This window comes from Fragaria vesca, linkage group LG7 (assembly GCF_000184155.1).
Source record: "Fragaria vesca subsp. vesca linkage group LG7, FraVesHawaii_1.0, whole genome shotgun sequence".
Lineage (NCBI taxonomy): Eukaryota > Viridiplantae > Streptophyta > Magnoliopsida > Rosales > Rosaceae > Fragaria > Fragaria vesca.
This window is the reverse complement of record NC_020497.1, coordinates 3,132,482-3,151,034: the sequence shown is the minus strand read 5'-3', so window position 1 is coordinate 3,151,034 and position 18,553 is coordinate 3,132,482. Positions and strand designations below refer to the sequence as shown.

At 37.6% G+C, this 18,553-nt stretch overlaps 5 protein-coding genes across 5 annotated transcripts; 3 read left to right on the top strand and 2 right to left on the bottom strand.

Moving 5' to 3' along the window:
- Nucleotides 1-3,504: 3,504 nt before the first annotated feature.
- Nucleotides 3,505-6,346, top strand: LOC101312872 (probable serine/threonine-protein kinase WNK4-like). Its single transcript, XM_004308240.1, has 7 exons — nt 3,505-3,633; nt 3,991-4,028; nt 4,162-4,389; nt 4,480-4,700; nt 4,789-4,946; nt 5,047-5,443; nt 5,556-6,346. Exons 1-7 carry the CDS (start codon nt 3,505-3,507, stop codon nt 6,344-6,346), a joined length of 1,962 nt encoding a protein of 653 aa, XP_004308288.1.
- A 382-nt stretch (nt 6,347-6,728) lies between these two features.
- LOC101304802 (DNA-directed RNA polymerase III subunit RPC10-like) lies at nt 6,729-8,859 on the bottom strand. The gene is made up of 4 exons (XM_004306594.1): nt 8,772-8,859; nt 8,222-8,365; nt 8,004-8,094; nt 6,729-7,173 (listed from the first exon to the last, which is right to left on the bottom strand). Exons 2-4 carry the CDS (start codon nt 8,330-8,332, stop codon nt 7,040-7,042), a joined length of 336 nt encoding a protein of 111 aa, XP_004306642.1. The 5' UTR covers nt 8,333-8,365; nt 8,772-8,859; the 3' UTR covers nt 6,729-7,039.
- A 2,328-nt stretch (nt 8,860-11,187) lies between these two features.
- LOC101312582 (protein yippee-like At4g27745-like) lies at nt 11,188-11,912 on the top strand. Its single transcript, XM_004308239.1, has 2 exons — nt 11,188-11,280; nt 11,682-11,912. Exons 1-2 carry the CDS (start codon nt 11,188-11,190, stop codon nt 11,910-11,912), a joined length of 324 nt encoding a protein of 107 aa, XP_004308287.1.
- A 1,919-nt stretch (nt 11,913-13,831) lies between these two features.
- Nucleotides 13,832-14,513, top strand: LOC101304507 (calcium-binding protein KIC-like). The gene has a single exon (XM_004306593.1). It carries the CDS (start codon nt 14,009-14,011, stop codon nt 14,360-14,362), a length of 354 nt encoding a protein of 117 aa, XP_004306641.1. The 5' UTR covers nt 13,832-14,008; the 3' UTR covers nt 14,363-14,513.
- Nucleotides 14,514-15,551: 1,038 nt separating this feature from the next.
- Nucleotides 15,552-18,553, bottom strand: LOC101304217 (arginine/serine-rich-splicing factor RSP31-like). The gene is made up of 6 exons (XM_004306592.1): nt 18,503-18,553; nt 18,253-18,396; nt 16,759-16,871; nt 16,384-16,625; nt 15,995-16,297; nt 15,552-15,895 (listed from the first exon to the last, which is right to left on the bottom strand). The coding sequence occupies exons 2-6, from the start codon at nt 18,356-18,358 to the stop codon at nt 15,865-15,867; spliced, it is 795 nt and encodes a 264-aa protein (XP_004306640.1). The 5' UTR covers nt 18,359-18,396; nt 18,503-18,553; the 3' UTR covers nt 15,552-15,864.

Genomic DNA, 18,553 nt, shown 5'->3' with positions numbered 1-18,553 from the left:
TGCGCATGAGATGTGAAATCTCGGCATCTAGGCTTGTTAGCCTAGGGGTCAAAACATGTGGTTTAATCCTTTCCAATGAAAGGTTCCACAGATACCAAGCGAAGATCCGCCTTAGGCATCTGGTACGTCAAAACTCAAAGGAGCAGAATGTTACATTGCTCTTGCATACAAAACCAAGCTGTTATGAGACTCGATAGAGGTCACAGACGATGCTTTTAATGGTTTGTCCTTCGGATTGATCATACACAATCCGGAAAAGCCGCGAATTGATCAAACACAATTCGGAAAAAGGCCTCGGATTGATCAAACACAATCCGGTGAAAGGTCGGGGTTGATCAAACACAACCCGGACAAAGAAACAAAAGTGATCAAACACACTCTTGACCCGCGAATAAAATTCCGGAATTTGGGTACCTGCACGCACAAAATCCCAAGCATAGAATGGAGATGGAGAAGGGAGGAAAGGATTTTATCCTCCCCGAGTTATTGAACTTGGAAAAGTTTAAGGTTTAAAAAAAACATACCTTTCTAGAGGCTGCCGAGAGGAGAAATAACGTTTCGCCTACTTATACTTAGAATTTGGGGCTGAAAATTTGATAGGAGGAGCAGCTCTGGATGGGGAAGCTTCTGTCAAAATTTCAGGTTGATCGGAGTAAGGGAAGGTGGTGAACCGGTGGTCGGTAGCGGCGGCGGTCTGGAATCTTTCGGCGGCCAGTTCGGAGACTTTCCGGCCGATTCTCAGGGTGAGACCGGCGGCGTTGGATCCGGGGCAGAGAGAGCTTTCTGGGGATATAAAATTCCGGCGGAGGGCAGTAGGAATTTTGGTCGGAAATCGGGAAAAACAAGGCTGCCCGATTTTAGGGTTTAGAAAACAATTGGTGGGCTATTGACTCTAGGGTTAGAACAAAGTGCATGATAACGTGATGAAGGATTAATGGTAGAGACAAAGAGATAGCAAGAGAATCATCATCTTATTCATTGATATGAGCTCTTTATATCGGGAATTACACATAGAAAAGATTTGGCGGGAAAATGGTCCGGTGCTAGGGTTTTCTTTACATGTAAATACACCATGTAATTTTAGTCTAATAAAGTTACAGATCTTAGTCGTCAATATGGTGTAACATATTTACACACCAAATATTAAGGACTAAAGTATCGGTGGTTCGAATAAAAGAAATCTTGATAGATATATCAAGAAAATATCGAATATCGATAGAACATTTACCAAAATTTTATATAAAAATTACATATTCGACTAAAAATAGACTAAATATAAAATATAAAAAATATATGAAGATTAATATCAATGTTTATAAAAAACGGAAATATCTAGGAAATATCGAGGATATCGTGAAGATTTTAGTTCCCGCCAAATATCAGTACCGTAGTCCACTACCCAAAGGCAGATATCGATGAAGTGAAATTATATTATTACACCCACAGTGCCTACTCAACTGAATTTCATCTTCATCAATAATTCTAATAAAATGTGATTGAAAAAATAGGTTTTAACCCATAATCCCTAAGTTGAGATATATAAATTAATAGTTAGCTTATTTTCATGTACTATTTGTAAAATTTTACCTATGTATTTTATATGATTTGGTCTATACTTGTCGCCTGAAAAAAAATCTAAACGTGCTGATGAAAACAAATTTTCAATGGTTAAAATCAACATCACAGAGAAACGGAAAAATGAAAAATGAAAAACAGAAAACGGAAACGTATTGGCTTTGACTGGATTCGAACCGGAGACCTTGAGTGTGTTGGACTGACCAATGATGTTATAAAAGCACAATTTTGTTGGGGTAAATATAATTACCTTCTCCCCCGTTCTTCTGCATTTTTTTTCTTGGGGTAAAGAGCTCTCATTCACTTGATTAAGAGCTCGTGTCATCTTTTGAATCTGAGCCCAGGTGATTTCATCTTGTTTTGACGTAAGACTATATGTGTTATTGTGTCATTATCTTCTTGATTGTATCACTGTTCATTAGTGTACATACTTGAGGGTTTTGGTTTCTCCTCAGGGTTCTCTTTTTCTGCTTTAGTGTATAATTTACTTTTCTTAGTTGGTGTTTCAGTGAAATGGGTACTCAAATATCGATTAAATTAGTAGCCTTGGAACAAAAATGGATTGAAGTAGCTTCGAAACTATGGTAGATCATTATCCAGGTGTTTGATTACTGTGAATCAAGAAATGGTTCAAATCTGGATGCAAGTGATTAGGATAGCAAGTTGTAGTCTTTATCTTGATTCCATTAATTCTAATAAAAGATCAGGTTTGAAATTGGATGCTAAGTTGGTTGATATGGAGTTATAATGTGTAATAGGCTGGTAGTTTGATTATGCCTAACAGTTGACGATTGATATGTTTATGAGTTATGAGTTTACTTTCTAAAGCTCAAATAGATATCGCTTATATCCACCTAATTCTGAATGTATTTAAAAAACTTTCCACCCGAGGAAGAAAGAGCGAGCTACAAGTCTATCTCGGTTTGACCGGTTTATGTCACAATTACGCTATCAACCACAAAGAAAAAATGTAACAATAACCGCTAAATGAACCGAACCGAAACCGACAACGCATTCTTACCGGTCCAATCTCAAGGTGCCCAAGAAAAAAATTAATTAAAAAAATACAAGAAATATGAGTTGTTTCTAAAATTTGATTAAATGTTGGTAATATTTAAATTACTAAAAACATATCATCTCGGCCTGATCAGTTCTAATGACACTAAACATATGTCCTAATCACTAAACCAACCGGACCTAACCGAACCAAAACTGACTGCACAATCCGGTGCGGTTTCAACTTTCCGGTATCAGAAAATCTTTTCCAAAAAATCAAATACATATGAGTTGTTGTCTCCAAAATAGAAGTCTATCCATTTGTAATTTAAATGTTGGTAAATATTCAAAACTTGTATGAACAATTCAACCACACAAGTGTCTGTTCCAGCCTTCATTCCCGCACGCGGGTAAAGGGTGTCACGTCGTTTCTCTTCTGAAATCCCAAAACCCCATTTGGAACTCGGAATTGCACCTCATTCCCAATCTTGGGTCCAATCCCCAAAATGCTCATCATCATCGTCTAAACTATCTCTGCGTTTCTGGGTTCATCAAAGAAATGGTTCTCGCCAACTGGGTCCAACTCGGCTGGGTCTAAACGACAATGACAACATCCACTTGCATGGCTCTTGGGGTTTTGAACTCGTCTGGTTCACTGCCTCAGCAATCCAATCCCATCGTCGAATGCCGATTCCGTTCGAAATCGGCATTCGATTCCTTCTGTATTGCCTCCGAAGCCTTCTACGACCACAACGGGAAACGTCGTCGTTCTCTGACTCGATCAGCGGCGGCCTCTTCTTCTCCTTTTAGTTCATGAATTTGTTTGAATCGGACACGCAAAAGCCAAAGGTGTATTTTATTAACGAGAGTGTACATATATATCTAAAAGTCGTCGTCATTGTGTTTCTGGTAGCTTTTGGTTCTTGGCAGGAAATGAATTCCGGGTCTGGTTTTGTATCGCCGAAACATGTTAGTAATCATTATGGTGTGTTTTCTATGGTGAAGCCTCCCGACGATGAGGCCGACTATGTAGAGAAGGACCCGACAAATCGATATGTTAGGGTACGAAAACAACACACCATGAATATGATTTACTTTTATGAGACTATTCATTTGCGATCATATTGGTTTTATTCGTTCTTGAGTATTATCGATGTTCATGATTTGGTCCTGATTTTTATTTCTATTTGATGATTTAGTATACGTATTTTTGGATCGAATTGTTGATAATGGGGAATGCTAGTTTTCAAGCTGCAATCTGTATGTTTACAACTTTATATTGTTTGAGTATGTTGAAATTCATGTTGGTAATTGTCACCTGTTGATTTATGTTTCATTTAGAAATGATAAAAATTGTGTTTTCTCCGTCATATAGTCATTTATTTCTTCTTTAATTGTTTTTTTTTTTCTTGGGAACAGTACAATGAAATCTTGGGCAGGGGAGCCTTCAAGACTGTGTATGGTTTTGAGACCCTTTCTCTTTACTTTTTATTGTAGCTACTTTCAGGAAGTGATTTCCTTAAGAAGAAATAGTTTGTTAACTTGAACCACTTTTGGGTTCTTTCTTGGCTTTGTCATTTTGTTTTGCAGCTACAAGGCATTTGATGAAGTAGATGGAATAGAAGTTGCTTGGAACCAAGTGAGGCTTGATGCTGTCATGCGTTCACCAGATGATTTGGCAAAACTGTACTCTGAAGTCCATTTGCTGAAATCACTGAAACATGAAAATATTATCAAGTTTTATAATGCCTGGGTGGATGATCAGAAAAATACTATTAATATGATTACCGAGCTCTTCACATCTGGAAATCTAAGGCAGTACGTTCTATTGATTCTTGTCATTCTCCCTTCTTATTGCTTTGCTGCATTGTGTGCAATTAAACTAATTATGTGATGCTTGGTTACTAGATATCGTAAGAAGCATAAAAATGTTGATACGAAGGCCATAAGGAATTGGGCAAGGCAGATTCTCCGAGGTTTAGTCTATCTCCATGGCCAGAACCCGCCTATTATTCATAGGGACTTAAAATGTGACAATATTTTCATCAACGGAAACCATGGAGAAGTTAAAATTGGAGACCTGGGGTTAGCAACTGTTATGCAACAGCCTACTGCCCGAAGTGTGATTGGTAAAGAATTTTATGTCATCAGATGCCGTCTCTTTTTCAAACCGACTAAATATAGTGTACTGAAATTTTTTTTTGTTTTCTAAACTAGGGACTCCCGAGTTTATGGCTCCAGAACTCTATGATGAGGAATATAATGAACTCATTGACGTGTATTCATTTGGGATGTGTATGCTGGAGATGGTTACTTTTGAGTATCCATATAGTGAATGCAAAAGCCCTGCTCAAATATTTAAGAAGGTTACCTCAGTAAGTTGACAAATCATCAGAATGAAAATTTCTGCTGGCTCCTTTAAGTAGATTCACTGCATTTTCCCAGGTATCTTATGTCTGGTATGTTCTGTTACAGGGTGTTAAACCTGCAGCCCTTGGTAAGGTGCATGACCCTCAAATTAAAAAGTTCATTGAGAAATGTCTGGTTCCAGTGTCTGAGAGATCTTCTGCAAAGGAGCTGCTTAAAGATCCATTCCTTCTAGTTGAGAACCCTAGGGAACCAACGCGTGATCCCTTAAAGTTACCTAACCAAAATCTCAAAGCATTAAACTTACCCAAGTCTGGGCCACTTTCCATGGACATAGATAGTGATTATAAGCAGCTCTCAATAAGCACATGTACAGGAAGCAACCATGGAAGTCCACATGTACTGGAATTTCAAAGGAAAAGTAAGAACAATGAGTTTAGGTTAAGGGGGACAAAAAATGATGACAACTCGGTATCTTTGACCTTGCGTATTGCTGATGCATGTGGTGAGTAAGCAAATTGGAGAATGATCATACAAGTTTATCAATATAGTACTGACACATATATATTGTAACAGACAGATGATGTACTAAGCTGACCTTTTTTGGTGTCTTACAGGTAAGGTGAAGAATATAGATTTTCTCTTTTACCTTGATACTGATACTGCAGTCTCTCTGGCGGCTGAGATGGTTGAACATCTGGAATTAGCAGATCATGATGTGGTTTTCATTGCTGAATTTATTGATTACTTGATAATGAAACTCCTACCTGGTTGGAAGCCATCCTCTGATAATTCCTCAGGCAGCCTTACTTATGGTGGATCTGAATTAATTGATGGCAAATCCCCTGTGGCATGCCCGTGGGGTTCACAGTTATCTGGTTTTCCTGCTAGTTTGATGGTTGAGCAAGCTTGTAGCGTCTGGACTAATCCTGATACAATCAGCTTTAATGGTGGCATTGCCTCTTATCCAAGCTTTACTGAATTTGCCGACGAGCATTCAAAATCATCGTTTGCTTCTGTGTTTCTGGCTGATGATGCTTCCACCAATATTAGTAATGCAGCTGAATCTGTTCATTGCAACATTGTACATCCTAGGTATTCGTTTGTTGATGACAGAAGTTTGCAAGGAAATTACTCTAGCAATGCAGGCCAAGTATTTCCTATCAATATTCCAAAGAACATAGAGTTGTCATCGCATGATCAGAAAGTATCTAATGATATGAGCTTGTCAAGCAGCTGTTCATCGGTTTCTTTGGCAGTAGATCTGGATGTCGAGCTGAAGTTGGAACTTGATACTATTGAGACACAATACCAGCACTGGTTTCAAGAGCTTTCTAGGATGAGGGAGAAAGCATTGGAGGGGACCAGAAAGAAATGGATAGAAAAGCAGAAACTAGCTGTTCACTAGTTGAGACCATGCTTGACCCCTTATTTGTAATGTTTTCCTCTGTTTGATGATACTGTTGGTGTTTATATTGTTTTCTGGTAATCTATACAAGGGTTGACATAATGTTGCCCTTTGTATTGGATTCGGCTAACCTTTCCTGAAGTCGTGATCCTTCTATAGCCCAAGTTTTGTGCCTATTTACCTGTTTGCTTTTGTTTGTTGAGTGTAAATATCTTCCCAAATATTATGCAGACTCAGCTTTCTTATCTATTGATGATTCATTATCAGAGTATAAGCATATTGAATGAGATAGGCAAATCGTTAGCAAATTGAATAAAGTTATGGCACTGGGACCTTTAACACCAAAGTATTGAGGCAGCAATGAAAACACCAAAGTTGAGACTGAGGTAGCAAGAGGTTCAATTTTGCATAAAACTCATGTTCTCTGCAAGTTTTTGTTCAGACGACAGTGGCATAATTCACACCTTCTACACTATACTCCAGTACAATGCAAGTCCATTTAAGGATTTAATCCAAAATTAGGCAAAAGATTGCACAGCCGGCCAGCAGTTATTTTGGTTTCAAGGCCGAAAACATAATGAAATGGTGCTTGGCTCTCCCTTGTCCATGGCAGGGTGGTACGGATATGGGCTCCCAAAAAAAAAAAACACAAGACCAGAGAAAGTTATAACAAAAACGTTTCTGAATCTCCTATTAAGAATAATCGATCCAAGCATGTTTACAGTCATCGTTCAAACACCTATAAAATTTTGTTGATGCTTCATCAGCAGATCGTGTTTGCTGTTCCCGGAAAGCAGCCTCTTTATGACCACAGACTGGGCATGTTTCTGCCAGAGAAAAGTAGATCAAGGAAGAGGAGAAACAGAAGTCAGATTTGAAGTCAGGATTGATACCAATAGAAGTTATAAAATATTGCAAGCATCAACACAAGATCAACAAAATGAGTTCAAGAATAAGATTGTGTGCTGTGATACGCCAGTTAAATTCAAGCACCAATACCATGTTCTTATAAGTTGGAAACCATAAGTTGTATCATCTAATTACTAATTAATATGATACAGACAAGACGAACAAAGACCATTTACTGCCAATGTGTGAGAAAGCACACAAAAAGAAGCAGATTTTTGCTTAAATCTGAATCAAGTACACCGTTTCACAAAGCATCTACTCAACATCAATAGCCAAGATAACAAAAATGGATATTCCTCCATACCAGTTGGTAGGCATTCTCTCTGACAATACTCCGGACCATTGATAGTGTCAGCAGAAACCATAAAATTACTTATCTTTCGACCTGACCAGACTATGCTAACTGACTCTATCCATTGTATCCTCACAAGGGGATTTCCAAAATCTTCTTTTTCTTACCACTGACAAGCAAATCCTATCTCACATTTTATATATGCAATAGTCCCGACAAGGTATAGCTAAAAGCCTAAAACTAGTACTCAGGGAAAACTTAAATTTCAAATCAGTTGTAGTAATTGCAGTAACCACTCCAATAGTATTGCTAGGTTACTAATCCAAAACTAAACTTACAACAGCATATTGTTGGTCATTAACTTTTAACAAACATTTCAACTCTGATAAGAATGCACTAATTGAACCCAAAGTTGGAGAAAAAATGAAATCCTATGTGAATGAAAATCAAACAAACCTTCAGTTTTGGGAGCATTTGTAAAGTCGTTCAGGTTAATTATGGGCTGGATCTCTTTCTTAACTAGAGCCTCCCTCCTCCTAATTTCACCCTGAAAGCACAAAACAAAAGATCAATCAGTAAGAAAAACATTCATATACCCTTCAACATAGCATAAAGAGATAATAACTTTGAATGTAATTCGGGCAACACAAAAAGTTCTATATCGTAAGCTATACCCGATTCTCCATATATGCAACATAAGGACAAGTCGGACAGAAGAATCTAGCAGCGTGCATATTCGGTAGCTCATACTGCAGCATACCACCACAATCCGGGCAGAAATCCATTTACGAAAAATCTCCCAACACAACTCTCCCACCCTGCATTATCATTTATTTAGATTCCGGGATAACATCAAACTAATTGATACTTATACAACTCCCAACTCCAATTCTACTAACCAATCACATAAACATGCCAAAAACTAACTAAAAAGTACAGTAATCACCAGATTGGGAATGTGTAAAACAACAAAAACAGAGCAAGCTAGTTCCTAACTATGAAAGTGAAGGTACCAATCAAACAAAGATATCAAATTTATTGGTGCAAATCAGACCCAACAACAAAACAAACAGAGATGACATATTAGTCATCTGTTCTAAGCTCAAAGGTTAAAACTTGCAGCTATGCCAATTAGAAATTTATCAAAATAACAAGCCACAGAAACTAAGGAATTGGGTTGTTATTATCGAAAAGAATAAAAGGGTACAGCATATTTGTACATACTTTTCGACGGATTGAGGAATTCGGGTCGAATTTCGCGGGGTTTTGCGTTAAACCCTAATCTCAGTCGCAGTCTCAGTCTGCGAGTGTCATCTTCTTTTTTTCGGTTTTGGCCTTAAATACTTTCGTTTTGGCCACCAATTTTTCATTTTTCTAGAAAATCAAGGATTTTATTATTACTATTTTGGTTTTCTGTTCTTTGCTAAAATTATGTCAACTCCCAAAACGCTATTCAGTTTATTCAAACTACAAAAATAAGTTGAAAATGCATACAATAGTCACAAAGTGTTAGACTCACATGTGGTAAAGTAAAGAAAAGATAGAGAGAAAACACATAGAATAGTTCAAAAGAAGGTAGAAGTGTTCTCATTCATTCTCATTAGCCTCCTTATATAGAGATCATGTTTACATCCGAGTACAAAACTAATGAGTAATTACGTGGACAACCACATAAAGTATAATATTTATAACACTCTCCTTTAGATTTCCATCAATGAATGATGAAATTGGACGCGCTTAATGTTGTCTCGTTAAAAACCTTGCCAGATAACAAAAACTCAATGGGAGAAAAATAACCCTGGTCGAAGGAGAAAAAGAGTACAACGTGCATATGTTTTAGGTAACATACTTCTGGATGCTCCCCCTGATGAGAATCTCCCCCTGAAAGTTACAAGTTTCATATGCCGTAAATAACGGTTTGATTTGTACATCAGTAAAGTGAGATCATGCATGTTTTGCATATTGGGGCTCATCATGAAATTATGTACCTGCAAAGTTAAAACAATACCAACAAAGCTAAACGATTGTAAATAGGTCTTACCTCATTGAGTCATATGACCAAATTCATACACTAAGTAATAGCTAAACAAGATAAGCAAATTGGCATTAAAACATTGAAATATCTCATGGCGTATCTAGCCATACACATTAATATATTTGTGTAGTGATACGTCTCATATAAGCTCTTCAAGAGTTCCGAGTAATTCATAACTTCGAAAGTTAGAATATGTAGCAACATAATGATTATGTAAAGACCATTAAAGGTTTAGTCATTAAAGACCATTAAGGACTGTATTAATCGATGTTATTAAAAAGGTTATCTATCTCTTACATATCGATCATTTTGAGTCGTGCTGATAACTTGTTGTAAAGTAAACAAATTGAAATGCGATGATGTAAAAGGTGAACGACAAAATCAGTTTTGGTAATCTAGGGTTTAGTCGTTATCAACTTAAAGGTAGAGTCGTGCTGATAACATATTGTAAAGTAAAGAAAAGATAGAGAGAAAACACAGATAGAATAGTTGGGAGGAGGTAGAAGTGTTCTCATTCATTCTTATTAGCCTCTTTATATAGAGGTATGATTTACATCCGAGTACATAACTAATAAGTAATTACGTGGACAGTCACATAAATTATAATATTTATAACATCACACTCATTTTAAGTGTGGATGAGCCACATTTACTCTCAACTTTTCAGTATATATGAACCAAATGGTAAGTCGATGACAAGAGAATTCCAACTCTATGTGACCTTTCTCCAAGTCAAAAATATCATTCCAGAGTCCAGACCATATATATATGCTACAACTAGTTCGTGAATCGAATTCAATACCTCTTACCACTTTCAAAGCCTATGAATATGTAAGAGATAGAAAACATTTCTACACCCTAAACCCAAAATACTATTAAAAATTTTGCTGTTGTATCCGTTCAAAAATGATTAGAAGGGAAGGCGAGCTAGGAAGAATGAATTTGGGTTGACCTGTTCCAAACTTTGAAACAAACCTCCTTTTCTTCTTAGCTGAAATCTCGTGGGGTGCAACAGTTTTTCTTGATTTATACAATGTGGCGTGATTGGCGTCTCCCTTCAACAATAGTGATTTGTCAAAACCCAGACTCCCAAAATCTCCCACAGTTCTGAACAAGGTAAAATGCAAACCAGCCAAACCTTTCTCCTCAGTCTGAAATTTCTTGTTTTCTTCTAGTGACCAAGTGTTTATTGAAGAAAATGATGCTTTGTTCTTGTGCTTCTCAAAGTTTAGGATCTTGAATAAACCCAACAATCATGTTTCTTTATATATTTCTTCTATTGCAGAATTGTCTTTCTCAAAGTTTAGGTTCCTCTGCTATTAGTTTTCTATTTTAACTCTGAAAGTACTATCCTATAATACTAATTAGTAATTACTAATAACCTGTCATGATCAACTCCAATTTGGTTAGTTTTTACCTTGTTATTATACTACACCTCAATGACTGGTGCCCAGCATGGCAGCATGTTTTGTGTTCAGTTGGCTGATTGCTTTTCAGTATAGTAAACAAGAACTAATTTTAATTTTCCTCTTTTTTTTTTTTTTTCTTTTCTATTTGTGATTTTGTGCTGTGTTGAAGTGACTGCATTGTCAAGCGCATTCTTCAATGGCTGATTTGGCTTGGCGAAGGTTATACTGCTGCTACAAGTGCCAGAACCATATATGCTGTCATGATGATATTCTCAATAAATATTATCAGGTGTTGAACTCATTTCTACTTGATTCCTCAATATGAACTTTGCCATGATCAGCAATTTCCAACTGTTAATCAATGGCTCAGAAAATTGACTTTAGCAATTTTCTTCTCAATATATAAGAAACTTGTATGTTAGTAGTTTAGTACTAGTTCTTAGGGTCAGTGCGCAGCATATAAGAAGTGTCACTGCTTAAAAGTTTGGTCTGGTGTGTAACGATTACGAATAACCAATTGATCCATGATATGAAATGTTCAGAATGTTTTGGATATAAATCTTGATATGCATATAGATCATGCACTGCCTGGAAGCAATCTTTGTGGTATATATATGCTTTGGAAGAGATTGAACTCTAATGAATCATGCATATTCTTAATTCGGATAGCTATGTGCTTTGTTTTGTTAGACTAGAAGTGGCAGAAGAGCCTTTCTGTTCGCTCATGCTATAAATGTGTTTCAAGGGCCTAAAGAGGACCGGCAACTCATCACTGGCCGTTACACAGTTGCTGATGTATACTGCAGCGATTGCAGCGTGGTGTTGGGCTGCAAATATGTAAAAGCTTATGATGAGTTGCACAAGTACAAAGAAGGGAAATATTGCATTGCAATGTTCAACATTGTCAAGGCAAACTGGTAGTGAGGAGCAGTTGGGTTTGTGGAATAATTCACTTTGTTTCATTGTTCATACATTATTCTATTCATCAGAAATTCTTTTTCATTGAATGGCCATATGAATATATTATCTAGTATTGCTTGAGCTAGAAATTTTTCTCTTTCCACCTAAACTTAAGATGATTGGTTAGATGGAATTGGTCCTTGTGGTACTTCTATGGAGAATCTGAACTATGTCTACACTCTTCTGCTTTATACCTCTTGTGAAGTCTACTTTTCATGCAGCACATTTCTGAAGAAGATTAAGCCTTTGGGGCTTTGGGGATAGAAACAATGCCAAAGTTCTGAGGAAGTATCTGGGATAAATACTGCGGTAAGGCTGCAGAAACATATAATGGCCATAATGCCTCAAATAAGAAAAGCACCAATAGGGGAATGTGAGGTTGTTCTACCTACGTACACATGAGGAAGCATTAACCTAGGGGAAGGTCCTCTTCATTTAGATATCTGGTAGAGATGATACTACTAAACTTGCTTGCTTGCCAAGCGAAAAAGCTAAGGCTAGCTGGTATGTATGATTATTGGGATTTTGGGATATGGGGAAGTTTTGTTCATGCAGCCGACTCATCTAGTTTTTCTTTTCTGATATATAGACGTGAAGTGCAGGCCAAACATGTGTTTTCTTTAGTCAGTTGAATGATGGATCATGATATATGCTTTTGTAACGATATCGGTAGCCATATACATTCTATGTATGAACCAAAATGATCTTTTGAGAGATAGTTTCGACATGTTACGACACATTACTTTCCGGTTACTTGCGATCGAGATCGGAATCAAGACCTTTAATAAGATGAAGTTAGGGTTGGCTTAATTTGGATTCCCTATCTAGCTTTGCAGTTTAGACAGAGCGTCCCCCTCTGCCTCGTTTAGGGATAGTAACCTTTTGGGGTTTAAAAAACACGAGCAGTGCTAACCTTTTGTCGATGAATGAGACAAGAAAATTTGGAAGTTTTCATGCATGTTGCATCACTCATAAAATGAGAGCATGGTGCATTATTCCCCGATGGGACAAGAAGCTTGGCCTACCCTTTTCCCACGCTTTCTACTTGCTACGTGCTCCTTTCTATTAAATCCATCCTTATCAACCTTCTCTTATTTCCCAAGGATATGTTATTAATGTTAGGTTGTTTGGGAGCTTAAGAGTTATAGAAGATGGTGATTGTCGGTTCTGGATTGATGATTAGAGCAAAGATGTCTAGTAACTCTAGTGTGTTGGAGTAGTTGTGGACTTAAAATAGCCTCTAATTTCATACCAACTCTCCACAACCTAGCAAACATTGCTAGCTCAGTATGTAAACTCATGTCCGAAATAGTTTAAACTTTTGAATTTTGTAATTGTCTAACATGGTATCAGAATCTCGAAAGATGCTCGATATTAACATGCTCATCTCCTACCTGTCACACAGGCATTACTGACCTAAGGTTGTAGATTTCTGCTAAGAGTCCCCAAAGTATGGAGAATAATGGACGGCAGATAAAATCATGCTCGACAGAGCAACAAGATAGAAGAATCCAAGAAAGAAACTGATAAGAGGGACAGAGTAAGGAAGCTTCATAGAAGCCAAACTCCAGGACAATACAAGCTACTCTCTCAATCTTGATAGAAGACTAGCCCACAAAGCAGAACTTTCCTGGAAACCGTTAATATTGGACTAAAAAGACAAAAAAATAATCCTAACAAAAAAGAAGAATAATTCAATGTGACCTTGAAATTTCAGGCATTTTTTTTGACCCTTAAAGATGGTTTATTCCTTGATGCATCAACCGTCGATCTGATTATCAGCTCTCACCATCATATGGCTTGGCATGTATTCCATGATTCCATGATTATGTGTGGATTCCATTAGAATGGATGGCCAAGATTGAAAGAAAATCCTTCCCAATTAGTCCTACTAGGTTCCACAAAGCAATGATATTATTCATATTGAGCACCTAGCTCTCTAGCTGTTAAACAAAGCATTCCCTAGCCCAGCATTATATATACAGACACATTCTTATTGGTTCTTCAAGTCTTTCTGATATTGGTTGCTGTTTTATATATTTTTTTCCAGTAACAATATGGGGAGCAATGGAACAACAACTGAATACCAGGACTTGTTACCAGTGATGGCAGAGAAGCTGGATGTGGAGGCCTTTGTGTCCGAGTTATGTGGAGGTTTTCGGCTCCTGGCAGACCAGGAAAGGGGGCTGATCACCTCTGAAAGCCTGAAGAAGAATTCTGCGCTTCTCGGAATGGAGGGGATGAGCAAAGAGGATGCTGAGGGCATGGTTAGGGAAGGTGATCTTGATGGAGACGGGGCACTGAGTGAGACCGAGTTCTGTATCCTCATGGTGAGGCTGAGTCCAGGGATGATGGAAGATGCAGAGACTTGGCTTGAAAAGGCTCTTGATCAAGAGCTCAAGAAGTCCTGATCATGATGATCAACATGAGTGTTTGATGGTATATGCAGTTTTTACAGTAGCTGGATGTAAGGTCAATATGTTTTTACAACTTAGTAAGGCTGTAAGCTACTGTTCAATAATATTGTTAAAGTGATTGATTGGAGAATTTGTCACCTCCCAGATGAGAACTTCTTCAGGAAAGCCTTTTAGTGACAAGAAACAAGTACTAATTATATGTTTTTGGAACCATTTCATACATTGAATGACAAAAGTCCTTGTTTCACATACTAGAAAATAAATTGGCATGTAGAGCAATGTTGAACATAAAGACAAGGCAATATTCCAGAAGCCAAATTCATCTGCCGCATATCATGGTTTTGTCCCACATAATTTCATTGACTTAGAAAATAACGGGCTTTGATTCTAAATTACAGTTTAATTATGCAAATAATAGAGAATTCGCACAATGAGAACCATGAAAATGCAAATAATTTCGTTGTGCAAATAAGAGAGAATTCACACAATGAGCAAAATGGATCCAAGAGAGAAGTGTTATCTCTCTCAAAATGGATCCATTACTAAGGCAACACTTGCCATTTGGTAGAAGTAAAGATTAAAGTCTTTGCGATATATCTGATATATCTCCCGATATCTCTTTTTTTAGAGTGACCGATATATCTAGAGGGATAAATATCTTATTTTGCACCGATTCCGTCAAATTTCTCCGATTCCGTCAAATTTTTCTAATATTTAGGAAATCTACGATAAATCTCTGATATATTAAAGAAATATATGTAAAAAGTTTGGGCGTAAACAAGATTCACCATCAATAATATTCGAAAAATAATATAAGGGGAACAGTTAACAGCTCCAAAGAGATATACGACTATCGTATTCAACAGTACAATTCTTAGGGTTATATGTGAATATTATACTTTTGTGGACCACCGTACGTCTTTTCAACCACTATTGGAGTCTCTTTCTAGATATAGATGAAGTTGATGTTTATACAATTTATAAGTAAATACAATAAATTAAATATTTTTAAAAAAATTCTTTCTGAATTTCCGATATTTTTTCCCCAATATCTCCGATATATTCCTGATATATTCGATATCTCCATTTTTCAAAGTACCGATAGATATGCCGATACATATATTTTAATCCTTGTAGAAAAGGCTAAACATGAATCTCCTTCTTTCGGCCATTTGCACAAGGTGGAAGAACTGCTCATAACCATTAAACTAATCTTCTGAGCAAAATATTAATTTGTAAGGTGGCCATAAAAGAAGCTAAAGGAAAATACTAACCAAACCATTTCATATCTTAATTTAAACAGTAGAGCAGAAATACTAATGTAATAAAACCGGGAAACTTAGAAATCAAAGGAAACCATTATGCATATTAACATTCGAAAGACGGAAACTGAAGTAATATCATAACAATCTCTTTCTACCTATAGCTATTACTAAAACCACCAGAGTAACATGTTGAGCTCACAACTGCCAGTCCACCACTGAATCAGTCCGACTTCATGTTCTTGATCTTCGAATAGGGGAGCGACTGCAAGTAAAAGATGGATCAGGCAATGCTATGGATATGTAGATCCAAAACAGGTCACAAGCAAATTGTTAGAAAGAAACAGTTAATCTCGATACCTACCTGCGGTATCTGCCATACTCTGGACTCGCATTTCTTCCATAATCAGGACTCCTGCGCCTGTCATACGCTGGACCATTGTACCTACCATAAGCTGGGCTGCGAGGACGACCATAAGCTGGGCTGCGAGGACGACCATAATCAGGACTTGGACGCCTGCGATACACAGGACTTGGTGACCTCCTATAAGGACTATCCGCCTGCCTTCCATAACCGCCTCTTCTAGGACTATCATAACGTCGTTCACCTCTCTCATCATCATCTCTCAGAGCATACTCAACAGAAACCACTCGGTCAAGTATCTTGCTACAAGAATGATAAAACTTTGCTTCAGTTTGCCAGCTTTTTAGTCAAGAGACTTGACCAAGTAAGACAACTAACAAATTATTTACCTCAAGTGTGTTCCCTGAAGGGCTTTAGTAGCTTCTTCCTGAGTCTCAAACTGCACAAATGCAAAGTTCCGCCGAATTCTGACATTAAGAAGCTTCCCATAGGGTTCAAAGTGTCTTTCAATATCCGAAACCCTGGTGCGGAGGGGATCAAAGTTGATGACAAACAAGGTTTTTGTGGGCCTCTGGTTTGCCATAGATTTAGACCCATCAAGATGATGACCACGTTCACGACCACGTTCACCCTGATGAGATTAAGTTGTTTAGGATGATGTAAAGAGAAGCTCAGTAAACTAAGAAAAAGAACACACAAACAATTATCCAAATATAAAACTTGAAAAAGACCGTTAGAAAACAGAAAAGGTAAAAACGTTATACCCTAGCCCATTCCACAGATAATCTGCGTTTGTCATAACCGAATGGCTTGTCATCAAGGTGACGGATAGCATCTTCAGCATCCCGATCATTGTCAAGATAAACAAAAGCAAAACCTGAAACAGGGGAGAGAAATATCAGAAGCATAATAGTGCAATGGAATCACTGGCATATAACCCACTTAGCAGAGAGTACATCAGCCTCAAATAATTTTCCCCCAGCACAAACTTAAGTAAAAACAACACCTGCATATACGTGAGGGGCTGATGCACATAACTGTAGAGGCATTGCATGATGAACTAAATGATGGTGGTTGCTAAATAAAGGTTTAAATCCAAAGTTTCAGGTCTGAGAAGTCATTGCTAAGCATGCTTCGCCATTCAGAGAGCACAGTTTCAGTAATGGAAGACAAGGCATGACAGAAAGCAAAGATCCCCCTATTATCAGTGATTGAAGGCATGTGCAATAATCTCCTAGAAGAGTGGTGAACTGGTGAGATAGGCATGGCATGACAAATGATTGATCCAACTATGACCATTCTTGTGAAATGGCAACTTTAAGCGATGATGGAGTGGGTGAGTGACGGATGAGCAATTGAAGAAAATGCAGAATGTTGCTATCTGAGAATGTAGTGGTAGAGAAGCAGGCAACCAGGGAAGGTTTCCTTTCCCCAAATTAAAATTTTGGCAGTGAAGTTGGCGAGCACAGATAGAAGCTCGGTTCATTTTCCCTTAGTAAACAAGTTCCTGCGTCAAAAGAAACACTTAAAAATGCAGAGATTTTTCCAAGGTAATTGAAATTCCTGGCGCCACTTCCTTACCAGGAAAAAGGGCGATTGGATATACAACCTACTTACTACAGTAGCCATATATCCATAGCCAGCCAACTGGTGTTTATACCACGTTATTTTTAACAAAAAAAATTCAAATGATCAGTACTCTTGTTCCAGCCAGGAGCACTGGCAACTGAAATCAGTCTTCTTTTGAAATCGAACCAGGCTAAGCATTCATCTTTATAACTTGATTCAATAAGAATTCGGTTTTTAAATTGCATAAACAATATATAATATGCATGAATCAAAACCAAATCAAGCAGACTAGTCCTACCATAATGCAGATTTCACCCATAAAGTTACTAAAAATTTTACTCCTCATATTATCAAACCAGGAATAGGGGTGATTGGATATACAACCTACTTTCTCCAGTAGCCATATATCCATGGCCAGCCAAATGGTGTGTTTATACCACAAAATTAATTGAGTGGTACACTCGTTCCAGCTAGGAGAAAGTGAGTTTAGTGCCCTTGTGCATTCATCTTCTAACTTAATTCAATAGTTCCAGAATCAAAACCAAATCAAGCAGACTGATTCTACCTTAATACGTGGATTTTACCCACAAATTTACTCGTCATAGGACAGTAATTTCATATCCCATCTTAGAAAAACAAATTCAAATTCAAATAATCAATCCCCAACAAGAAAGAACAAATCTTTATACCAGTTTTCATGTCGACGCGATCAACCTTGCCGAACTTGGAGAAGAGCCGCTCCAAATCAGATTGCCGAGTATCATGTTCGAAGTTGCCGACGAAAATCGCCCTCATTCTCGAAGCTTCCGAGTTATCGAAAATATTTCAATACCCTACAAAACCCAAGTCACAGTTAGAACAACAGAGCTCGATTCTTGATGGGGGGAATAGAAGAGGGAAACCCAGAATTGAGATAAGATTGGAGAGAGTTCAGGATACCTTGAAAGGCCGAAAGAGAGAGAGAGAGAGAGAGAGAGAGAGAGAGACAGC

What these genes read in the sequence shown, in the direction of transcription:
- LOC101312582 (XM_004308239.1), top strand. Translation starts at nt 11,188, where the DNA reads ATGGCTGATTTGGCTTGGCGAAGGTTATACTGCTGCTACAAGTGCCAG. An exon ending in TTCTCAATAAATATTATCAG is followed by an intron (nt 11,281 to 11,681) that starts GTGTTGAACTCA and finishes TTGTTTTGTTAG; the next exon opens with ACTAGAAGTGGCAGAAGAGC.
- LOC101304217 (XM_004306592.1), bottom strand. Translation starts at nt 18,358, where the DNA reads ATGAGGGCGATTTTCGTCGGCAACTTCGAACATGATACTCGGCAATCT. An exon ending in CTTCAGGGAACACACTTGAG is followed by an intron (nt 16,298 to 16,383) that starts GTAAATAATTTG and finishes TCATTCTTGTAG; the next exon opens with CAAGATACTTGACCGAGTGG. An exon ending in GAGTATGGCAGATACCGCAG is followed by an intron (nt 15,896 to 15,994) that starts GTAGGTATCGAG and finishes TTTTACTTGCAG; the next exon opens with TCGCTCCCCTATTCGAAGAT.
- LOC101312872 (XM_004308240.1), top strand. Translation starts at nt 3,505, where the DNA reads ATGAATTCCGGGTCTGGTTTTGTATCGCCGAAACATGTTAGTAATCAT. An exon ending in CGACAAATCGATATGTTAGG is followed by an intron (nt 3,634 to 3,990) that starts GTACGAAAACAA and finishes TCTTGGGAACAG; the next exon opens with TACAATGAAATCTTGGGCAG. An exon ending in AGGGGAGCCTTCAAGACTGT is followed by an intron (nt 4,029 to 4,161) that starts GTATGGTTTTGA and finishes TTTGTTTTGCAG; the next exon opens with CTACAAGGCATTTGATGAAG.
- LOC101304507 (XM_004306593.1), top strand. Translation starts at nt 14,009, where the DNA reads ATGGGGAGCAATGGAACAACAACTGAATACCAGGACTTGTTACCAGTG.
- LOC101304802 (XM_004306594.1), bottom strand. Translation starts at nt 8,332, where the DNA reads ATGGATTTCTGCCCGGATTGTGGTGGTATGCTGCAGTATGAGCTACCG. An exon ending in TTGCATATATGGAGAATCGG is followed by an intron (nt 8,095 to 8,221) that starts GTATAGCTTACG and finishes TTGTGCTTTCAG; the next exon opens with GGTGAAATTAGGAGGAGGGA. An exon ending in AAATGCTCCCAAAACTGAAG is followed by an intron (nt 7,174 to 8,003) that starts GTTTGTTTGATT and finishes TTTCTCTGGCAG; the next exon opens with AAACATGCCCAGTCTGTGGT.